Genomic DNA, 21,134 nt, shown 5'->3' on the forward strand with positions numbered 1-21,134 from the left:
TCTCCTCCTGCCTTCAATCTTTCCCAGCATCATTGTCTTTTCCAATGAGTCAGTTCTTTGCATAAAGTAGCTAAAGTATTGGAGCTTCAGCTTCAGCATTAGTCCTTCCAATTAATATTCAGGACAGATTTCCTTTAGGATTGACTGGTTTGATCTTCTTGCAATCCAAGGGACTCTCGCGAGTCCTCTCCAACACCACAGTTCAAAAGCATCAGTTCTTCGATGCTCAGCCTTCTTTATGGTCCAACTCTCATATCCATACATGACTACTGGAAAAACCATAGCTTTGACTAGGTGGATCTTTGTCAGCAAAGGAATATCGCTGCTTTTTAATATGCTGTCCAGGTTTGTCAGGGCTTCCCTGATAGCTTAGTTGATAAAGAATCCACCTGCAATGCAGAAGACCCTGGTTCAGTTTCCTGGGTTGAGAAGATCCTCTGAAGAAAGAATAGGCTACCCACTCCAGTATTGTTGGGCTTCTCTTATAGATCAGCTGGTAAAGAATCCACCTGTAATACGGGAGACCTGGGTTCAGTCCTTGGGTTGGGAAGATTCCCTGGAGAAGGGAAAAGCTACCCACTCCAGTATTCCGGCCTGGAGAACTCCATGGACTGTATAGTCCATAGGGTCGCAAAGAGTCGATGATAGCGACTTTCACTAGGTTTGTCATAGCTTTTGTTCCAAGGAGCAAGCATCTTTTAATTTCATGGCTGTAGTCACCATCTACAGTGATTTTGGAGCCCGAGAAAAGAAAGTCTGTCACTGTTTCCATTGTTTCCCCATCTATTTGCCATGAAGTGATGGGACCAGATGCCATGATCTTAGTTTTTTGAATGTTGAGTTTTAAGCCACCTTTTTCACTCTCTTCTTTCACTTTCATCAAGAGGCCCATTAGTTCTTCTTCGCTTTCTGCCATAAGGGTGGTGTCATCTGCATATCTGAGGTTATTGATATTTCTCCTGGTAATCTTGATTCCAGCTTGTGCTTCATCCAGCCTGGCATTTCGCGTGATGTACTCTGCATATAATTTAAATAAGCAGGATGACAGTATACAGCCTTGACGGACTCCTTTCCCAATGTGGGACCAGTTCATTGTTCCATGTCCAGTTCTAACTGTTGCTTCTTAACCTGTGTACAGATTTCTCAGGAGGCAGGTAAGATGATTTGGTATTCCCATCTCTTTAAAAATTTTCCACAGTTTGTTTTGATCCACACAGTCAGAGGGTTTATGTATAGTCAATGAAGCATATGTTTTTCTGGAATTATCTTGCTTTTTCTATAATCCAGTGGACATTGGCAATTTGATCTCTGGTTCCTCTGCCTTTTCTAAATCCAGCTTGAACATAATTCTCGGTTCACATACTGTTGAAGCCTAGCTTGGAGAATTTTGAGCATTACTTTGCTAGCGTGTGAGATGAGTGCAATTATGCGGTAGTTTGAACATTCTTTGGCATTGCCTTTCTTTGTGATTGAAATGAAAACTGACCTTTTCCAGTCCTGTGGCCACTGCTGAGTTTTCCAAAGTTGCTGATATATTGACTGCAGCACTTTAACAGCATCATTTTTCAGGATTTGAAATAGCTCAGCTGGAATTCCATCACCATCAGTGAGGGTAGCACTGTAATATTGTCTTATATATAAATCTGTTAGTAACATTTAGATTTGAGGTGAGTCTTTTGGTCCACTGTACTTATTGTTGTTGTTCAGTTGCTAAGTCATGTCCAGCTCTTTGCAACCCTATGGATTGTAGCACGCCAGGCTTTCCTGTCCTTCACCATCTCCCAGAGTGTGTTCAAATTCATGTCCGTTGAATCAGTGATGCCATCCAACCATCTCATCCTCTGGTGCCCACTTCTCTTCCCACCTTCAGTCTTCCCCAGCACCAGGATCTTTTCCAATGAGTCAGCTCTTTGCATCAAGCGGCCAAAGTATTAGAGCTTTAGCTTCAGCATCAGTCCCTGGACAGAGGAGCCTGATGGGGTACAGTCCATGGGGTCACAAAAAGTCAGACACAACTGAGCAGCTAACACTTTGACTCCACTGTACCTGAGCCATAACTTAATACCCAGAGGTCTTTCCCACCACTAGCTGTGCAACAGAAGAGCAGACGGTTAAGCGTGTCCTCATATGCTGTGTTACTCTCAGAGTTTGGTTTCTCTTGAACCAAACTTTCAGAACTCAACCCCCAACCTCTTTTGATGTCCTCCTTTGTTTTAGACCCGCCCATCTACCCAGCCTGGCACCACATGGCAGTTGACATTAAAGGATGATAGAGATGTTTTCCCCAGGACCATCTTCATATCAGTCAGACAATGCATACACAGGTCTTCCATCAGTGGATTCCTGTTAAATCTCAAAAATTTGAGAGGCCTTCAACAAACATGTTGAGCAGAATTTTTATCAGCCCTGAAATATTTCAGCATGTATATTTCTGGCTGGTTTTAGAATCTGTTGATGTTTCTCAAACTTGAGAACTCAGACCAGCCAGGATTATTTCTTAAGATATCAGTTTGAGAAACACTAGTCTGTGTGTGGTTAAATGGTTCTATAGCCAGTAAACGTCGGTTATTATCGCTATGTTGGAATTTTGCGCTTGGACCCCTCAGAGAGTCCAAGGTCTCCAGGGATCAAAGTTTTAAAATCACTATCCTGGCTATTAACTTCATTAAGGATAAAAAAAAAAACAAGCCCTGAAACATTGGAGTATGTCGGTAGTTGTCAATGTCAGTGTCCAGAACAAGCCCTCTGACTTCCAAATTCAGTGGCTCCCCCCACCCAGAGCCCCTGTAAAGCATGGCTAGACTTCTCCCTTACCCCCTCAGATCGGTCCCTCTTTCTTCCCATGTTATGGTACGTTGTGTAGTGAGCTTGATTCTTAATTTATTAGGTTTGTGTCTACTTCACCTTGTTCCAAGTTGAAAAGTAAAGCAACTTAAAGGCTTTCAAAGTCTTTTTTTTTTTCCTTTCTTTCTTTTCTTTTTTTTGGCTGTACAGCAGGATCTTAGTTCCCTGACCAGGGATCGAACCATGTTCCCTGCATTGGAAGTCCACAGTCCTAACCACTAGACCACCAGGGAATTCCCAAACTTTGTATTTCATGAGTTGAACCATGAAATACTGATAATTGCCTACATTAATAATGGTCATCTTTTCTGACTTCAAGGAATTCTTTGGTTCCTAACTTTTCCTCCTAATAATGTTTTAGTTTTTTCCACCTTTCTTCCTTGCTGCTAGTGGGCTCTAGCTGGTGACAAAATAAGTGAAGTTCTTGGTTGACTAACAACTCAGAAGCCATCATGCTGAGTTTGACAGTTTCCTTTTATTACATATGGGTATAACTGTGAGGATATAGTCATTTTTGTTCTAGCAAAGTGTATTATTTCACAAAAAACGACCAGTGACTTCACCTGAAGAAGCTTGGGAACCCCCTGCAAAAGCTCTAGGACTTCTTACATTGCGTTGCGTTGAATTATTACATCTGTCTTCCAAAAGAGAGTGAATTCCTTACAGTTAGGAACTGTGCCAGAAAGTCTGACACAGCCTTACAATTGCAAAATTTAACAGTCCATAACAATAACAATATAATAAAAGAAATAAGATGAGAATACTTTATATCCTAGGTGACATAAACAGTTACTTTCCCTGGGTAAGTGGCTGTTTTATGGTGTTAACTTGTTGGTCATGACACTTATTGGGATATTGTTTGCTTAAATAAACACAGTAACTTACTTTTTGGCCTTGCTTTTACAGTCCTACAAAAATGCTAAGGGTATCTGTATTTACCATTGCATTTTATGTCATACTCATTCAACATTCCCAGTCCTTAACACAAGACCTGGCACATAGTGGGCACTGAGTGTTGGTTAAATATTTACTCTCTTCACCCACCGAGCAACTTCATTAAATGTAGTAATTAAAGAAGCAGGTTTCCCCGTTCCCTAAGCTTTTTTTCAGGGTAGAAAACAGAAGGAGGCAGGGCTAAAGCAATTTACTGTCCTCCTTTTCTCCTTCCCTCCTCCTTTAAGGATTCTCTGATCCCACAATTCATGCTAATGAACTCATATAAGCTGTTCTTACCTCCTAAAGTAATTTCTTCCAAAGATGGAATAATAGGGACTGGATTGACCTTCTTTCATAAAAGTTAAAAATTAGATAGAACATGGTTATTAGACATTGACTATCAGGCAGCCCAGGACAGTGACTCATGAGAAAGAGAAAAGGCGTAAGATGGGCCCTGTAACTTCCCCAGTGTCCTGTCTGGGGAGAGTTTCCAGGCCACAGCACCAGGAAAAGGAACCCGGATGACACCTGGTAGTCTTCTTGAGTTGAGCTGATGGTGCTGGCATGTAAAAGTGGCTAAACTCGTGGGGGCAGAGCACCAGAGAAGAGAGCTGCAGTGAGATAAATATAAAACCCTGGAGAGTGTCTCCCTTGACTCTTCAGCTGATACCCAGTCAGTTCATGCATATGGGGAAACTACCCAAGTCCTGGGAAAGAACCAACCAAAAGGATTAGAGGAATTAACACTTGGAGGTCACACAGGGCAGAGAATAGTTTGTATTTCCACTTGTAAGAGTGCAAAATCCTTACAATTCTGTAGTATCAAGTGAAGTACTCAGGTGGGTATTGGGCAAAACTGACCCTAGACTAAAGACTGACAAAGCTTAAAATCAGACCTCAAGAGAATCAAACTATTCCTACAACCAACCTAACTGTGTTCTAGAGAGAGTTAAAATAGAAAAATATCCAGTACTCAATAATGTAAAGTTAGCAATGTCTGGAATCCAATCCAAAAGATTACTCAGCATACAAAGGAGAAAAACACTACCCATTATAAGGAGAGAAAAGATCAATCAGTAGAGACAGACCCAGAAATGATACAAATGATAGAATTAGTAGAGAGCGATATTAAAAAGTTGTCACTATTCTGCATAATTTCAAGAAGGGAGAGGAAAGATTGAACATATTAAAGACAAGAAAGGTATTTTTTAAAAAATACCCAACTACTAGAGATGAAAACTAAATGGTTGAAAATTTAAAAATACATTGGATAGGATTAATAAGTGATTAGACACTGCAGAAGGGAAGATTAGTGTGCTTGAAGACACAGCAATAGAAACTATCCTAAATGAAAACTGGAGATATAAAAGGGCACTTAAAAAGTTTCGAAACAGCACCAGTGAGCTGTGGAGCCACTTAAAAGCAGCACAATCATAGGTAATTGGAGTCCCTGAAGGAAGGATAGGAGACAGAGAATATAAAGTAATGGCTGCAACTATTCAAGATCAGCTTGCCTGCCTCCCGAGAAGCCTGTATGCAGGTCAAGAAGCAGCAGTTAGAACCAGACATAGAACAACAGACTAGTTCAAAATTGGGAAAAGAGTACTTCCAGGCTGTGTATTGTCACCCTGCTTATTTAATTCATACGCAGAGTACATCATGTGAAATACTGGGCTGGATGACTCACAAGCTAGAATCAAGATTGCTGGGAGAAATATCAACAACCTCAAATATGCAAATGATATCACTCTAATGACAGAAAGCAAAGACAAACTAAAGAGCCTCTTGATGAAGGTGAGAGAGGAGAGTGAAAAAGCTGGCTTAAAACTCAACATTCAAAAAACTAAGATCATGGTGTCTGGTCCCATCACTTCATGGCGAATAGATGGGGGAAAAGTGGAAACAGTGGCAGATTTTCTTTTCTTGGGCTCCAAAATCACTGTGGATGGTGACTGAAGCCATGAAATTAAAAGATACTTGCTCCTTAAAAGAAAAACTATGACAAACCTATTAAAAATCAGACACATTGCTTTGCCGGCAAGGGTCCATCACAGTCAAAGCTATAATTTTTCCAGTAGTCACGTACGGATGTGAGAGTTGGATCATAAGAAAGTTGAACACCAAAGAATTGACGCTTTCAGACTGCGGTGCTGGAGAAGACTCCTTGAGAGTCCCTTGGATAGCAAGGAGATCAGATCAGTCGATCCTAAAGGAAATCAACCCTGAATATTCATTGGGAGGACTGATGCTGAAGCTCCAATATTTTGGCCACCTGATGGGAAGAGCTGACTCATTGAAAAAGACCCTGCTGCTGGGGAAAATTGAGGGCAGGAAGAGAAGGAGGCGACAGAGCCTGAGATGGTTGGATGGCATCACTAGCTCAATGGGCATGAGTTTGAGCAAGCTCAGGGAGATAGTGAAGAACAGGGAAGCCTGGCGTGCTGCAGTCCACAAGGTCGCAAAGAGTCTGCCACCACTTAGCAACTGAACCACAAACGACAACAACAGTGGCTGCAATTATTCTAAATTGGAGGAAGATTACAAACTTACAGATTATGGAAATTTAATGAATCCCAAACACAAGAAACATGAAGAAAACATTGCCAAGGCACATCATAATCAAAGTGCTTAAAACCAGTGATAAGGAGAAAAATCTTTAAAGTATCGGGGGTGGGGGATGAGGGTGGGGAGGGGAGACGTGTTCTGTACAAAAGGACAAAAGTGAGAACCACAGAATTCTGTTTAGAAACAGGGCAAGCAAGAAACAGTGTAGCAGTATCTTTGAAGAACCAAAAGAAAACAGGCTCAATAGACAGGAGTTTGAGCAAACTCCAGGAGATAGTGATGGACAGGCAGCCTGGAATGCTGCCGTCCATGGTGTGGCAAAGCATTTGACATGACTTAGGGGCTCAGTGACAGAACTATATATACCCAGTGAAATACATTTCAAAAATTAAGGCAAAATAAACATTTAAAGACATATGAAAGAATTCATCACCAGATCTGTACTTCAAAATATTAAAGGAAATCCTTCAGAAGGGGGGAAAGGATACCAGATGAAATCTGAATTCGGTCAAAGGATTGAACAGCACTGGAACTGGTAAATATATGGGTAAAAATAAAAGTGACTACAGCTCATCATACCTTCAGAGATCACTTGAGAAGACTACCCATTCCATAGCTCATTTCAGTTTCAGTTCAGTCGCTCAGTCGTGTCCGACTCTTTGCGACCCCATGAATCGCAGCATGCCAAGCCTCCCTGTCCATCACCCTCTCCCAGAGTTCACTCAGACTCATGTCCATCAAGTCTGTGATGCCATCCAGCCATCTCATCCTCTGTCGTCCCCTTCTCCTCCTGCCCCCATTCCCTCCCAGCATCAGAGTCTTTTCCAATGAGTCAACTCTTCGCATGAGGTGGCCAAAGTACTGGAGCTTCAGCTTTAGCATCATTCCTTCCAAAGAAATCCCAGGGCTGATCTTCAGAATGGATTGGTTGGATCTCCTTGCAGTCCAAGGGACCCTCAAGAGTCTTCTCCAACACCACAGTTCAAAAGCATCAATTCTTCGGTGCTCAGCCTTCTTCACAGTCCAACTCTCACATCCATACATGATCACTGGAAAAACCGTAGCCTTGACTAGATGGACCTTAGTCAGCAAAAGAATGTCTCTGCTTTTGAATATGCTGTCTGGGTTGGTCATAACTTTTCTTCCAAGGAGTAAGTGTCTTTTAATTTCATGGCTGCAATCACCATCTGCAGTGATTTTGGAGCCCCCCAAAATAAAGTTTGACACAGTTTCCACTGTTTCCCCGTCTATTTCCTATGAAGTGATGGGACCGGATGCCATGATCTTCGTTTTCTGAATGTTGAGCTTTAAGCCAACTTTTTCACTCTCCGCTTTCACTTTCATCAAGAAGCTTTTTAGTTCCTCTTCACTTTCTGCCATAAGGGTGGTGTCATCTGCATATCTGACGTTATTGATATTTTTCCTGGCAATTTTGATTCCAGCTTGTGCTTCCTCCAGCCCAGTGTTTCTCATGATGTACTCTGCATAGAAGTTAATAAGCAGGGTGACAATATACAGCCTTGACGTACTCCTTTGCCTATTTGGAACCAGTCTGTTGTTCCATGTCCAGTTCTAACTGTTGCTTCTTGACCTGCATACAGATTTCTCAAGAGGCAGGTCAGGTGGTCTGGTATTTCCATCTCAGGACTGCTTAAATAAAGTTTCCTACTGATCCCTGTTCTAGCTCAGCACCTTTTAAAGGCAAATTTGTGAATGATTGGAAAATTATGACATATACTGATGCTATACCAAATCAACGCAAATAAAGCAAATGTCAGTAATTTTTTTTGTATGTTGGTAAGATAACCTGTTTTATTGATTCTTGATGATCTTTTAAAGTTTTAGCTTACTAGTCATCATTTTCACTAGATAATGTTTTTGGAAGAAGAGAAAACAGAAAAGCATATAAGGGAGAGAAGAGAATCATTTGTGATGCAGTCACATAACAGATTTCATTTTGTGAATTATTTGAAATCCTGTGTTATGACTTTTAATGTTTTCTTCTGCTCCTAGGTTATAATGTCTTAAATCAGTAGAATTGATTTGCTTAGCTAGCTTTCCTGAAATTTGTTCTTGAAACCAACACATTTCTTGATATAAGAGCTCCGATTTTTTCCTCCTATGTAAAAAAAAATATATATATATGTATATATATAGCCTACCATCTTCCTTTTTATCTCTGGCTTGGCGGTCTTTAAAATCTTTGTGTGATCTTGAATATCAAACTGTCTGTAAGGTATTTCTTCTGAGATAGCTGATGTAGGTTATTCTTGAGGGCACTGGACTGCTTGAAAATTTTCCAAGTATTTGATGTCCAGTATGCTTACTGAGAGTGAGCCTGACTTGAGGTTCTTGTGTTTCATGGATCTCCCTATCCTCTTTGTTTTATTAATTGTATTGGGGTGGGGGCCACTGCTCAGCTTGTTGGATCTTAGTTTCCTAACCTGGAATCAAACCCAGGCCCCAAACAGGTAAAGCCCAAAATCCAGCCACCCAGTTTCCCTCGCAGAAGCAGCTGGTATTGCTGGTTATTTGTGCCTTATTTCAGGGTCTGGATATTTATAAGCACATGTATATATTTTCCCTTTACCCAACACTTGGGTATCAATTATATTTACCCACACAATGGATTGTTACACAGCCATTGAAAATAATGAGGCAGATGCATACGAACTGACTTGGAAAGGTATATGATCAAAGGAACAAGAAAGGTGCATACCTCTTTCATTTCATTTTTTTTAATGCTTTAAATATAATTTCAGTACCATAAGATTCACCCTTTAAAGTGTACAGTTTTCCGTGGTTTGATTCCACAACATTTCCATCACGTTAAAAAGAAATCCCATACTCCTCCCCTCTAGATTTTTATAGTCTATTGTTAAAAACCAATCATGCTACAGTGGATAAGTGTGGAGACTTAGCCCCCTGACCGCTAGGGAAGTCCCCTGCATTGGATAGTCTTATACACACAGCATTTCACACTTGTGCAAGAATATCTGTAGGACAAGCACCTGGAAATGTTTGCTAGGTGACATGATTCATGCATTTAAAATTTTTAAAGTAGTTGCCCTCTCCAGAGTTTATGCTCTCACTGCTGCTGCAACTAAGTCGCTTCAGTTGTGTCTGACTCTGTGCGACCCCATAGACAGTAGCCTACCAGGCTCCCCAATCCCTGGGATTCTCCAGGCAAGAGTAACGCTCTCACTACCAAAGTGTGAAAGTCTCTGCTTCCCATTTCCTGACTAGCATAGTCCTTAAACTTTATCTTTGCCAGTCTGACAAATAATCTTATCTCATTGTAATTTTCATTTGCATTTCTCTTATTCTAAGTGAGGGTAATTACTTTTACACATTTAGGGGCTACTTGTCTTTCCTTTTTTATGGACTGATTTTTCATACCCTTTGGTTTACTGCAGGGTAGCTGACCTTTTTAAAAATATGAGCTCTTTATGTATTAGGGAGAAAAGCTGCTTGTGATATGAACCAAATGTGTTTTCCCCACTTTTTTCATTTGTTTTTAAATCTTTGTTCATTTTTTTTCTTTTATCATGCATAATTAAAAAAATTTTTGTCATCAAATTTGGCAGACTTCTGCGTCTTGTGACATACTTATCCTTTCCCTACTCCAAGATTATAAAAACAAAATTCTCCGATATGTTTTTCTTAAACTGTAAGTCTCTTCTCCTCCCTTCCCCGCCCCCCGCACGTTTAACTCTTAGATCCATCTGGAATTTATTTTTGTGTAAGATAGGAGGTATGGATCCACCTTCTCTTCTCTAGAGGGCTAATGTTTTCTCCCGCTGACTTGAAATGTCAGTTTTACATTGCCTTCTTGATTAAGAACAGTATGAGCAATTTTAAATATTAGCGTTCACTTTCTAGGAGTGGTAGTCAGGGATTTCCCTGGTGACCCATGCTTAAAACGTTGCACTTCTAATGCATGGGGCGCTGATTCAGTCTTGGATCAGGGAACCAAGATCCCACATGTGGCCAAGAAGTAAAAATAAATCAATTTTTTTTTTAAAAAAAGTGGTATTCAGGTGTGTCTGGGCAGTGCCTTCTGATCTCTTGGGGCACCTATAGGAACTGCAGTCCCCTTCTCTCCCTGCCAGATCCTACTGCTGCAAACTGCTATCATCCAGGGGATGTGTCTTGCTCTAGTGTGTGAAACCAAGAAGTAGTTTGTAACCTCTGATCTAGGGACTTCCTCTTGGAAGAGGGGAGGCCAGAGGCCCATCTTGTGAATCCAGAGTCATTACTTTAATGAGGGCTTCAACGAGAGCCCAGAAGTAATGGGAGAATCTTTCCACGAAAAACTCAGCTCTTCACTTTGGAGTTATTAGTTTCTATCCTCAGGTTGACTTTCCGCTTTCGAGTCCTAGTCAATTTCTACACATTCACTCTGGTAGATGTACTCTGATGGGGCCATCTGTCCTCCTGGGGAAAGAAATACTGGCTTGGGCTGTGTGTGACTGTGTTTGGGCACCATGTAGAGCTGGGTGTGTAGAGGTAAGAGTCATCTCTTCTAATCTGAAACTGTTTAGTCAAAAAGAGTGTGGCCCTTTAAAAAGTAGAATTCTCAGAGTACCCCTGACTATAAAGGCTTGTGGAATTCTACCCAAGGGGCGCTGGAGGAAAAGGTCTGTCTGGCAGGACTGATGCCCTGAGTAGGGTGGATATCCCCAGTGAGTGTTCTGTCAAGTGTCTGGGCAGCCCACTTGGTTTGGTAGGGGAGGATGTGCAGTGGCTTGTAATTTCATCCCTCTTGTACAATTGCTCTTGTATTGAGTCTACTCAGGGAGTAGCTTGTCACTGAACTGTGGGGTAGCAGATGCTCTCTGTGCTTGAAAGTCTTGGTGGCAGTGACACTTGGGAGGAGCGACTGGTGCTGCCTTCCTGTCTCGGTGTGTGTGCATTAACCCTGGGGCATCTCGTGCGCTGGAGGAGCTGACACGGGTGTAAAGGGAACCAGGGAGAGATGGGAAAGGGTTCTGCCCTGATGCAAGCTATTTTTCACATACATTTAGTTTGTTCTGAAAACAGACACTTAAAAAATGAATTTACAGAGGGTACAGTGGAGCTCCAATTAAATAGTCATATTTAAGTAAAGAAATAATATGCATTTTATAGGCTTAATTATACATCATAATTAGCTAATGTAGTCCCTGTGATTGGGATGTCTGGGAGACCAGCCCAGGGAACAGTAATGAGCAACAGCTAATGTGGTTCTGCATGCTAAATGTCAGGATTTAAGGGCAGACCTTCACACAAATTTCTACCATATCTACTTGATGGTAGTTTTCCAATTTCTCCTTCCTGTCCCTTTTCACCCCTCAAAAGCCATGTTAGTAAAGTCATCCTAGAATGCCCCTGGGTAACTCAGCGTCTGAGCCCTAGACACAGTTTTCACTTGGCCCAAGCTCCTCCCACAGTTGTGGCCATGGCTGTTAGCATTGGATAAGCTGTCCACACTGACCTCCTCCTGTCTCCCATCAGCTCTCCTCTCCACCGATGATCCAGAGGGATAATCCCCAGCAGCTGAACCCTGTCACCCACCAATGGGGAGGTCCCACATGGGGGGATACTTACCCCTTCCAGACCCTTCCTGAGGAAAGCAAGTTTCCCTTCATGTGGCAGGAGTAATTTTTATATTTGTTTGGCCTTGTGACCAATAGGATGGGAAGTTGGGGGGAAGTGGAGAGGAGATGGCAGTTTTAACCAAGAAAAAAAAAACCTTAGTAGAAACTCTGCCTTCTTCGGGCGTGTCCTTCTTCTGGGCATCTCTTCAGGATTTCATTCCTCCGTCCAACTGCCGTTCACAACTGCCCTTTCCAACGGCTCCAGAACTCTTGGCCTTGGCATTCCATGATGTAAATTATTCCACGCATGGCTCGAAATGGGTGCGAAGCAATGTTGCCAGGTGTCGGATCACTAGTGTAAGTTTCCCGGATCTCGGGGGAGGGAGGAGAAAGAAAGGGGGAGAACCACTCTTGGAATTTGTACAGTTGTTATTGTTTCAGCCAGAACACAGAGATTGTGCTGGCTGAGCTGGATGCTGTCGATGGCTGGGGAGAGAGGGAGCTTTGGGCTTAGAGCTGCGGTGAACTGGGAGTTGAGAGTTTCTACTTTAAAGATTGTAGTTAGGATGTACACTGTTTACAACTGAACAGTTGGCATTGCTGCTGTGGAGGGAGGAACTTGGGACCTTCAGTGCAAAGCCTGTCACAGTACTGCCTGGGGCAACGGTGCCTCTTCTGTCTCAAAAAGTAGGGAGAATAGACTTTTCTGTTTTCCTAAGGATAGCTAAAATATGGCTAGAAATCCAGATTGCTCACCAGGTTTGGAAACATGTAGTCACAAAATTCAAAGACCTCTGTATGCACGGGATTTTTTTAAAAACAGAGCTGTGATTGCTCCTCTTGTTCACTGTACTTTTTGAGGAAGTTACTGTTCCTGGTTTATTCCCCTTGTGGGGAATTGCATGTGAAAGTTTGCTGCCAACCCCCTTAGATTTGTCTGGATTCCTTTTTGACTTGTAAGTTCAGGATTTGTGTTCAATAAAAACAATTTAAATTGAATATTTGATCTCTTGAATGACCACAAAAATTTTAAAAATCACATTCATAATAAGCAATTAGCGGGAAATGCACATGAATTACAGTTATTTATCTAGGAAAGTATAAGGTATATTTTTGTGTTGCGTTGATGCTGGTGGCTTTAATCTGCTCTGCTGAAACAGTGCTTTCTTATTCCTTTTCTTTATAGTTGTCATGGATGATGATGACGACTCGTGTCTCCTTGATCTTATTGGGTAAGACACTCATTCCGGGATTGGGGTGAATTGAGTGTGTGAGGTCTGCTGTACTGACACAACCTAATAAGCACATTGAAACCAAGTGGATTTTTTAAATAAAAATTAAATAATCATCATAGGTATAGTAGATATATATAGGTAGAGTAGGTAAGTATAATATGCCTACCTATAGGTATATATAGGTATAGTAGGAAGACAGAGTGACATGGATTAACGTAGGAGTCATCATTAGGTAATCCTTTGTTACATTTATTTTCTAAGAAATCCTAGGAGGCCGAAATGAGTGCTAGTAGGAAATGGAATGACAGCAAAACAAAACAGATGAAAACTACTAATAGTTTTAAAGCAAGGAGAGGATTTTACTTGAGCTAATATGTTATTTTCTTTTTACCCTAGTAAAAATGACCCTACACATAAGTAATGCATTCATTTGCTGTTGTCTCTGGTTGTTGTTTTCTAGAGACCCACAAGCATTGAACTATTTTCTACATGGACCTAGTAATAAATCGGTGAGTAATACGCAGGCTGTCACAGTCGTACGTTTTGCTGCTTCTTTTACAGTCTGAGTGATCATTTTTTTGAATTTGTACCTTTGCAGAGCAATGAGGACTTGACTAACGCAGGATATTCTGCAGCCAATTCAAATTCGATTTTCGCCAACTCTAGTGTGAGTATTGGAAACTGCAGTGATCAGGTGTTTCTGTCTCATTGATGCCTGCTGACTGGAAACTATAATTGCTTTTGGATCATGATGGGAATCCTCACTTCGTCTTTTGCAGTTGCCACAAGAGGAAAATCTATTGAATTATGTTGACAGTTTCTACTTTTAACTTAGCCTATTAAGATTTTTACTTTACCATTTTCCTTAGCTTTCAGTTTTCTTTCTAAAATGCCACAGACACATAATCTGAAAAACTTAGAGGCTTTTGAACACTGTTACATAAGCTTTAAGAAAAAATCCTTCTGAATTATGGTTATGTTCTCATCCTTTTCATCTTAAGCGAGGAAAAGATCATAGTAACTGACACCTATTAAGCACTCTATGTTCTTGGCACTAAGAGCTTAACCAATATCAACCACACTAACCCTTACAATAATTCCGTGAGCTATACTAGGTGCTGTTAGTATCCATATTTGAAGATGAGGCAACTGAAGATTGGTACTTACCGAGTGTTACACAGCCAGGAGTTGCAGAGCTTGGAATTGAACCCAGGCCACCAGGTTCCAGGGTGCAGGTCCTTAAATTCTAGGAGCATCTAGATAAGAAATCTGACCTGGGGGACAGGGGAGTCCTGCCTGGAAACTATATCCAGATGGCTGTGTTTAAGCCCATGTTGCTCTAATCTCTTAACTGCTTTGTTCTCCATGGATGATAGCCCAGAGTCCCGCTGCCCAAGTCTGAATCCTTGCTCTGCCCCTTTCTAGCTCTGTAGCCTTGCTTATATTACTAAATCTCTATGAGGCTCGGATTCTTTATTTGTAAATCCAGGAGAATGCTAGCTCTACCTCACAGGCTGGTTAAGATGAATGGAACTAGTCCATGGGCACACTGTTCAGTTAATGTCAACTTATTGTCGTCATCAGGGTCTTTATTTTCTTCATCCATAATATGGAGTACCATTGGAGTAGCATTTGGAAAGTTCTTAGGAATGTACAGTTCTTTAAAGTATTGGAGTGTGTGCAAAGTATGTCAGAGCCTCCACATGCTAGGGGTGGGTTTAAAGTCACAACACTATCTCCTGTAAGGCTTGTGAATCAGTAGCAATTCTGAAATTCATTCTGCATGGGCAGTAACCGCATGCATGCCTATAGCCCATAAAGAAGGTACTTAGCCTGTTTCCCGACACTACTGATGTTTACTCACCAGCTCTCCCCCTTCCATCTGAGTATGATTCTAACTCTTCAGGCTGTTTCATTCAGGGTGTATTTGGGGGGACTTGTATTATGTCATGGCAGTAGAAATATTTTAAACGCTTTGCAAACTATGAACTTTTAAACCCATGGTCTGTTAGTTTGTGCACTGTGAAAACATTACTGTGTATCACCACTCAGGAGATAATCCACTGTTGCCTTGACCTTTCTCTGCAGAAACAAGCAAACACACCTCCTTGGTTTCGGTGGCTTTCCCCCACTTCCTTTCAAGTGACTTCAAGTTCTAATTGGGTGTCAGGTGAACTAGTCTTGCTTTTCTACCTTGTTCTTCCCGTCTTCTAGCCCCCAGAACACCATACCTTACTAGCCTATGGCTGAGAATTTCTAGGGTTTTGAAAACTGGACTGTTCATTCTTCTTTTTTTTTTCAGTCACACTGTGCGGCTTACAGGATCTTAGTTCCCCAGGCAGGGATTGAACCCAGGTCCTGGCAGTGAAAATACCAAGTCCTAACTGCTGGACCACCAAGGAATCCCTGGACTGTTTATTCTTGCTTGATCTATTTTTAAATGTTTTTCTTCACCTTAAAAAACTTTTAATTATGTTATACTATATATATAACAAGTTTACCATCCTAACCATTTTTAAGTATACAGTTTGATAGTGTAAAGTATATTCACATTGCCTTCACCTTGTGTTAAATAACTATTGATTTCATTTTTTTTCTTTTGTAATCCTGTCGTATCCCATGATAAACTTCTGGCCCAGTGGAGTGTCTCTGACTTATCAGTAACTGTGTTCAGTTCTCCGCATATGCCTGTCTTGTTGTCTCTGGTGGAATGCCCAGACCTTAAGGACTCATTACGGACAGACACTAACGCACAAGTGAGCACTTGACAAACGGTGACCAGCTTTTACTCTTGAATAGGACACTGATACAGTTTTTACAGCATCATAATGAGCTGATTACTTCTAAGAAACCAAATGCCCATTCACTCATTTCACATGGGAAGCTTCTTTTCATCCAGACTGATCTTGCCTGGATTGGGACAGGTTAGAACTAGGGGAGTTCTGAGAAACCTTGAAAGTCAAGGCTGAATCTGGGATACCGTCTGGACATCTAGTAGAACCACACTCAGAACTCGCAAAATTCACGTCTCCTCCTGTGGTACAAAGAACTAGACACTGCTGTCTCCTGGATATACACATACCCTAGGCTGAGTCCCATTCAAGCTTTGGACTTGGGAACAATCCTGAAAAATAATGTCTGTGCCACTATCTCAAAGAATAAAGCTACCCAGGTAGCCATGAGTATGTTTGCATTATTGATCTGTTCCCTATAAAATAATTTACCAAAATGAATAAATAAATAAAAATAAAATAATTTACCAGAGCAATGAATGCTTATACTTAGCAAAAAAAAAAAAATCTTAAACATCATTACTAAGGAAATCAAGTGTCAGAATAAGATGAGCAGTTTGGAGAGTTGAGTCTAAAAAGCAGACTGTTATGCTTTATTCATATTCAAAAGTGAGATTCGTTTTTTGTTCTAAGAATCTCTTTCAGAGGTGAGATACGCCGTGTAACCTCCCGCTTATTTTTTTAGAATGCTGATCCTAAGTCAGCCCTCAAAGCTGTAAGCAGCCAGCTTGGAGAAGGGCCCAGTGATGGACTGCCACTTTCAAGTAGCCTTCAGTTTCTCGAAGATGAGCTTGAGTCTTCTCCTCTTCCCGATCTCAGTGAGGACCAACCTTTCGACATTCTTCAGAAATCCTTGCAGGAGGCCAATATCACTGAACAGACATTGGCAGAAGAGGCATATCTGGACGCCAGTATAGGTTCAAGCCAACAGTTTGCACAAGCTCAGCTTCATCCCTCTTCATCAGCATCCTTTACTCAGGCTTCTAATGTTCCTAATTACTCAGGTCAGACGCTGCAGCCTATAGGGGTGACTCCTGTGCCTGTTGGCACGTCGTTGGCAAGCAATACGGTGGGCGTGCACCATGGCTTCATGCACCACGTGGGGATCAGTGTGCCCAGCCAGCATTTGTCTAATAGCAGCCAGATTAGTGGTTCTGGACAAATACAGTTAATTGGGTCATTTGGTAATCAACCTTCCATGATGACTATTAATAACCTAGATGGATCACAAATTATACTAAAGGGTGGTGGGCAGCAAGCCCCCTCAAATGTGAGTGGAGGGCTTCTTGTTCACAGACAGACTCCTAATGGCAACTCCTTGTTTGGGAACTCCAGTTCCAGCCCAGTAGCACAGCCTGTTACTGTTCCGTTTAACAGCACAAATTTCCAAACATCTTTACCTGTGCATAACATCATCATACAAAGGGGTCTTGCACCAAATTCGAATAAAGTCCCGGTTAATATCCAGCCAAAGCCTATCCAGATGGGTCAGCAAAACACATACAATGCGAACAACTTAGGAATACAACAGCACCATGTTCAGCAAGGGATCTCGTTCGCCTCTGCAAGCTCACCCCAGGGCTCAGTGGTTGGTCCGCACATGTCCGTGAACATCGTAAACCAACAGAACACAAGGAAGCCCGTCACCTCGCAGGCCGTGAGCAGTGCCGGGGGCAGTATCGTTATTCATTCTCCTATGGGCCAGCCTCACACACCCCAGAGTCAGTTCCTCATACCTACGAGCCTTTCTGTCAATTCCAACTCGGTACACCACGTCCAGACCATCAATGGGCAGCTTCTTCAGACTCAGCCCTCTCAGCTCATTTCTGGCCAGGTGGCCTCAGAGCATGTCATGTTGAACAGAAACTCTTCCAACATGCTCAGGACCAACCAACCATATTCTGGACAGATGCTGAACAACCAGAATGCCGCCGTCCAGTTAGTGTCTGGGCAGACATTTGCCGCCTCCGGAAGCCCAGTGATTGTCAACCACGCCTCTCCTCAGATCGTCGGTGGACAGGTGCCTTTGCAGCAGGCATCACCCACCGTCTTGCACCTGTCCCCTGGGCAGAGCAGCGTCTCCCAAGGAAGACCTGGCTTCACCGCCATGCCCTCAGTGACAAGCATGGCAGGACCTAGTCGGTTCCCTGTCGTCAGTTCATCCAGCACTGCCCATCCTAGTCTTGGGTCTGCGGTTCAGTCTGGTGCATCAGGATCAAACTTTACAGGAGATCAGCTGACCCAGCCAAACAGGACTCCAGGACCGGTCAGTGTGTCCCATCGTCTTCCAGTTCCTTCCTCCAAGTCTACCAGCACCTTCAGTAACACACCTGGAGTAGGAAGCCAGCAGCAGCTCTTCTGTCAGGTAATGTCCCCTTCATCAAACAAATGCTTGGGTGACTGCAGAAGGGAAGAATGGAGTATGTATTTGTAAAGAATATAATTTCCATCCTAGGGTCCCAATTTATTATCTTAAGATGTTCAACTTATGATTGATTGCCTTTTTTCTTCTTAGTTAAAATGTTCTATCCCACATAGCCTTGTGGTTTAGGGTGGAGACTTCATGGATTTGACTCCATGGGAACAAGTCTCACCTTAACTAACCTCTCTAGACTTAAGTTTTTCCATCTGTATAATAGACTTTATATTAATAATACTACCATCCCACATAGTTATTGAGAAAGTTAAATGAGATAATCTGTATAAAGCGCTTAGCATGGTCCCTGGCAAATGGCAAATACTCAGTGTGTGCTTAGCTCATCGTGTCCAACTCTTTGCAACCCGGACTGTTAGCCGGCCAGCCTCCTCTGTCCATGGGATTTTTCAGGCCAGAATACTGGAGTGGGTTGTCATTTTCCTCCTCCAGGTGATCAAAGAGCCAGTATTAATACATATACATGATGGAATGTGTTATAGGCATTTAAAAGGAAAGACTATTTCAGATTATTTACTTACATCAAGGGATTTCCCTGGTGGATCAGACAGTAAAGAATCTTCCTGCAGTGTGGGAGACCCAGGGTCAATCCCTGGGTTGGGAAGATCTGCTGGAGAAGGGAATGGCAACCCACTCCAGTATTCTTGCCTGGAGAATTCTATGGGCAGAGGAGCCTGTCAGGTCACAGTCCATGGGGTCGCAAAGAGTCAGACACGAGTGAGTGACTGACGCTTTGGCTTCACTCTCACTTGCATCATATAGAAGCCACTAGGTCCTATGACTGTGGACTGGGGAGAGAAGTCGTGGCTGTTTCTTGGGTGCCAACTGGAAAGGCTCAGGGACCTACTGAGACTCAGCAGTGGGTAACTGGCCTGCACAGAGGGATGCATACAAGAGGGAAGGATCCGGGCACTGGATGGACCAAGTGCCTGAGCCTGTTCTTACCAGGCTGGTGTGCAGGTAAATGACCAGGCAGTCAGTCACACCATGTGAAGGTGGTGTTCCTGAGAAGTCTTTCAAACACTTGTCAGCGGTGGTTCCTCAGCCCATCTGCCAGTCCTTGAACTCCTATGGCTTCTGGCTCTCACACATTCTGAGAATGTTTTGTAGCCCCAGTTCCATACCCCACCTGCCCGCTGTGGTATACCCCCTCAACTCCTCCATTTTCCCTGCCTTTCTCCTCCGCATTTAGAAGAACTCAGAACCTCCTCTCTACCACGTAGGTCAATATTTTTTAAACTGTGTACCTTTGACTTAGTAACTGCATTAATCCTAAGGAAACAAAGATTATTTATGATTAAGGATGTTCAGTGTACACTTTTGGTATCAAAACTGTTTGTTTGTGTGTTTTGTTTGTTAAATTTTGTTTACATTTATTTGGCTGTCCCACGTCTTAATTGTGGCATGCCAGATCTTCGATATTAGTTGTGACATGTGGGATCTAGCTCCCCTGCATTGGGAGCGAGGAATATTAGCCACTGAACCACCAGGGAAGTCCCTCTGTATGTTTTGAAGTAATGTCAGACTTATAGAAAAACTAGAGTTGTAAGAAGAGTGTAAAGAATTTTCGTGTACCCTTCAGCAAGATTCTCCAAATGTTAACTTTTTACCCCATTTGTTTTATTCTTCTCTCTCTCTCTCTGTTTCACACACACATACACAAACACACACATATAGTTTTGAAGAGTAAATTGCAGGCAATGATGCCTCTTGACCCCTACATACTTCAGTCTTAACAGGTTTATTTCTTGAAGTCAGGGGCATTCCACTACATAACCACAGTACTGTTATCAAAACCAAGAAGTCAGCATTATTACAATATTACTATTAAATCTATAGACTTTATTCTGTGTAGTTCATTTTCCTAATAATGTCCCTTCCGGCAAGAGAGAATAAAATATGTTTTGTTTTGGTTTTATGGTCCAGGATCCAACCTAGGATCACTGCCTAGTTCTATTGTCATGTCTTTAAATCTGAAACAGTTTCTTCATCTTTTATGACCTTGACTTTTTGAAGAGTACAAATCAGTTATGTTATTGAGTGTTCCTCAATTAGAGTTTCTCTAATGTTTCCTCATGATGAAATTCAGGTTATACATTTTTGGTGGCCTTCCCTGGTGGCTTAGCAGTAAAGAATCTGCCTGCCAATGCAGTGGATGTGGGTTTGATCCCTGGTTCAGGAAGATCCCCTGGAGAAGGAAACAGCAACCCGCTCTGGTACACTTGCCTGGGAAATCCTATGGACAGAGGAGGCTAGTGGGTTATAGCATATGGGGTGGCAAAGAGTCAGACTCAACAACTAAACAACAACACCTTTTTGAGAGGATTGGCACAGAAGTGGTGCGTGTGTCCTCGTGAGGTGGACTTGTCCCACTCCTGGTGATGCTAACTCTGAGCACTTGCTTAAGGTGGGGTCTGCTTCATGTGATCTCTGATGTGTCATTAACAAGCTTCTTTGGGGAGCTACATTGAGATCATGTAGATATCGTTTCTTGCCAAACTTGAACAAACTAGTTTAAGCTTTCATTGAAAATTCCCAACTGAATCAGTTATTAGTCAGTCAGCTGTTACTGTGATGGTCACCACATAGAGACTTTCTAATTCCATCAAGTTGATTCTACCTTAATTGTTAGCATTCTGCTCTAAGGAAGAGCTTTCCTGTTTCTCCCTTTTACTTCTATCAGTATAGGCTCATAGATTCTTATCTTATTTAATGGGTTAAAAATTGTTGCAATCATTTATTTTGATGC

At 42.1% G+C, this 21,134-nt stretch overlaps 1 protein-coding gene across 9 annotated transcripts in view; it reads left to right on the forward strand.

Annotated features, from left to right (window-relative positions):
• Positions 1 to 21,134, forward strand: part of BICRAL (BICRA like chromatin remodeling complex associated protein) — a 77,697-nt gene that overhangs the window by 30,208 nt on the left and 26,355 nt on the right. For 4 of the 9 annotated variants that reach the window (XM_060403192.1, XM_060403194.1, XM_015102717.4 and 1 more), the window contains exons 2-5: positions 13,111 to 13,156; positions 13,620 to 13,668; positions 13,758 to 13,826; positions 16,637 to 18,316. In XM_060403192.1, coding sequence (XP_060259175.1) covers positions 13,111 to 13,156; positions 13,620 to 13,668; positions 13,758 to 13,826; positions 16,637 to 18,316 — 1,844 coding nt within the window. Of the gene's footprint in view, positions 1 to 978; positions 1,155 to 13,110; positions 13,157 to 13,619; positions 13,669 to 13,757; positions 13,827 to 15,798; positions 15,916 to 16,636; positions 18,317 to 21,134 lie in introns of all 9 variants that reach the window. The other 5 variants (XM_060403190.1, XM_042237310.2, XM_060403191.1 and 2 more) reach the window with 3 other exon arrangements.

The sequence above is a fragment of the Ovis aries genome, chromosome 20, assembly GCF_016772045.2.
Source record: "Ovis aries strain OAR_USU_Benz2616 breed Rambouillet chromosome 20, ARS-UI_Ramb_v3.0, whole genome shotgun sequence".
Taxonomy (NCBI): domain Eukaryota; kingdom Metazoa; phylum Chordata; class Mammalia; order Artiodactyla; family Bovidae; genus Ovis; species Ovis aries.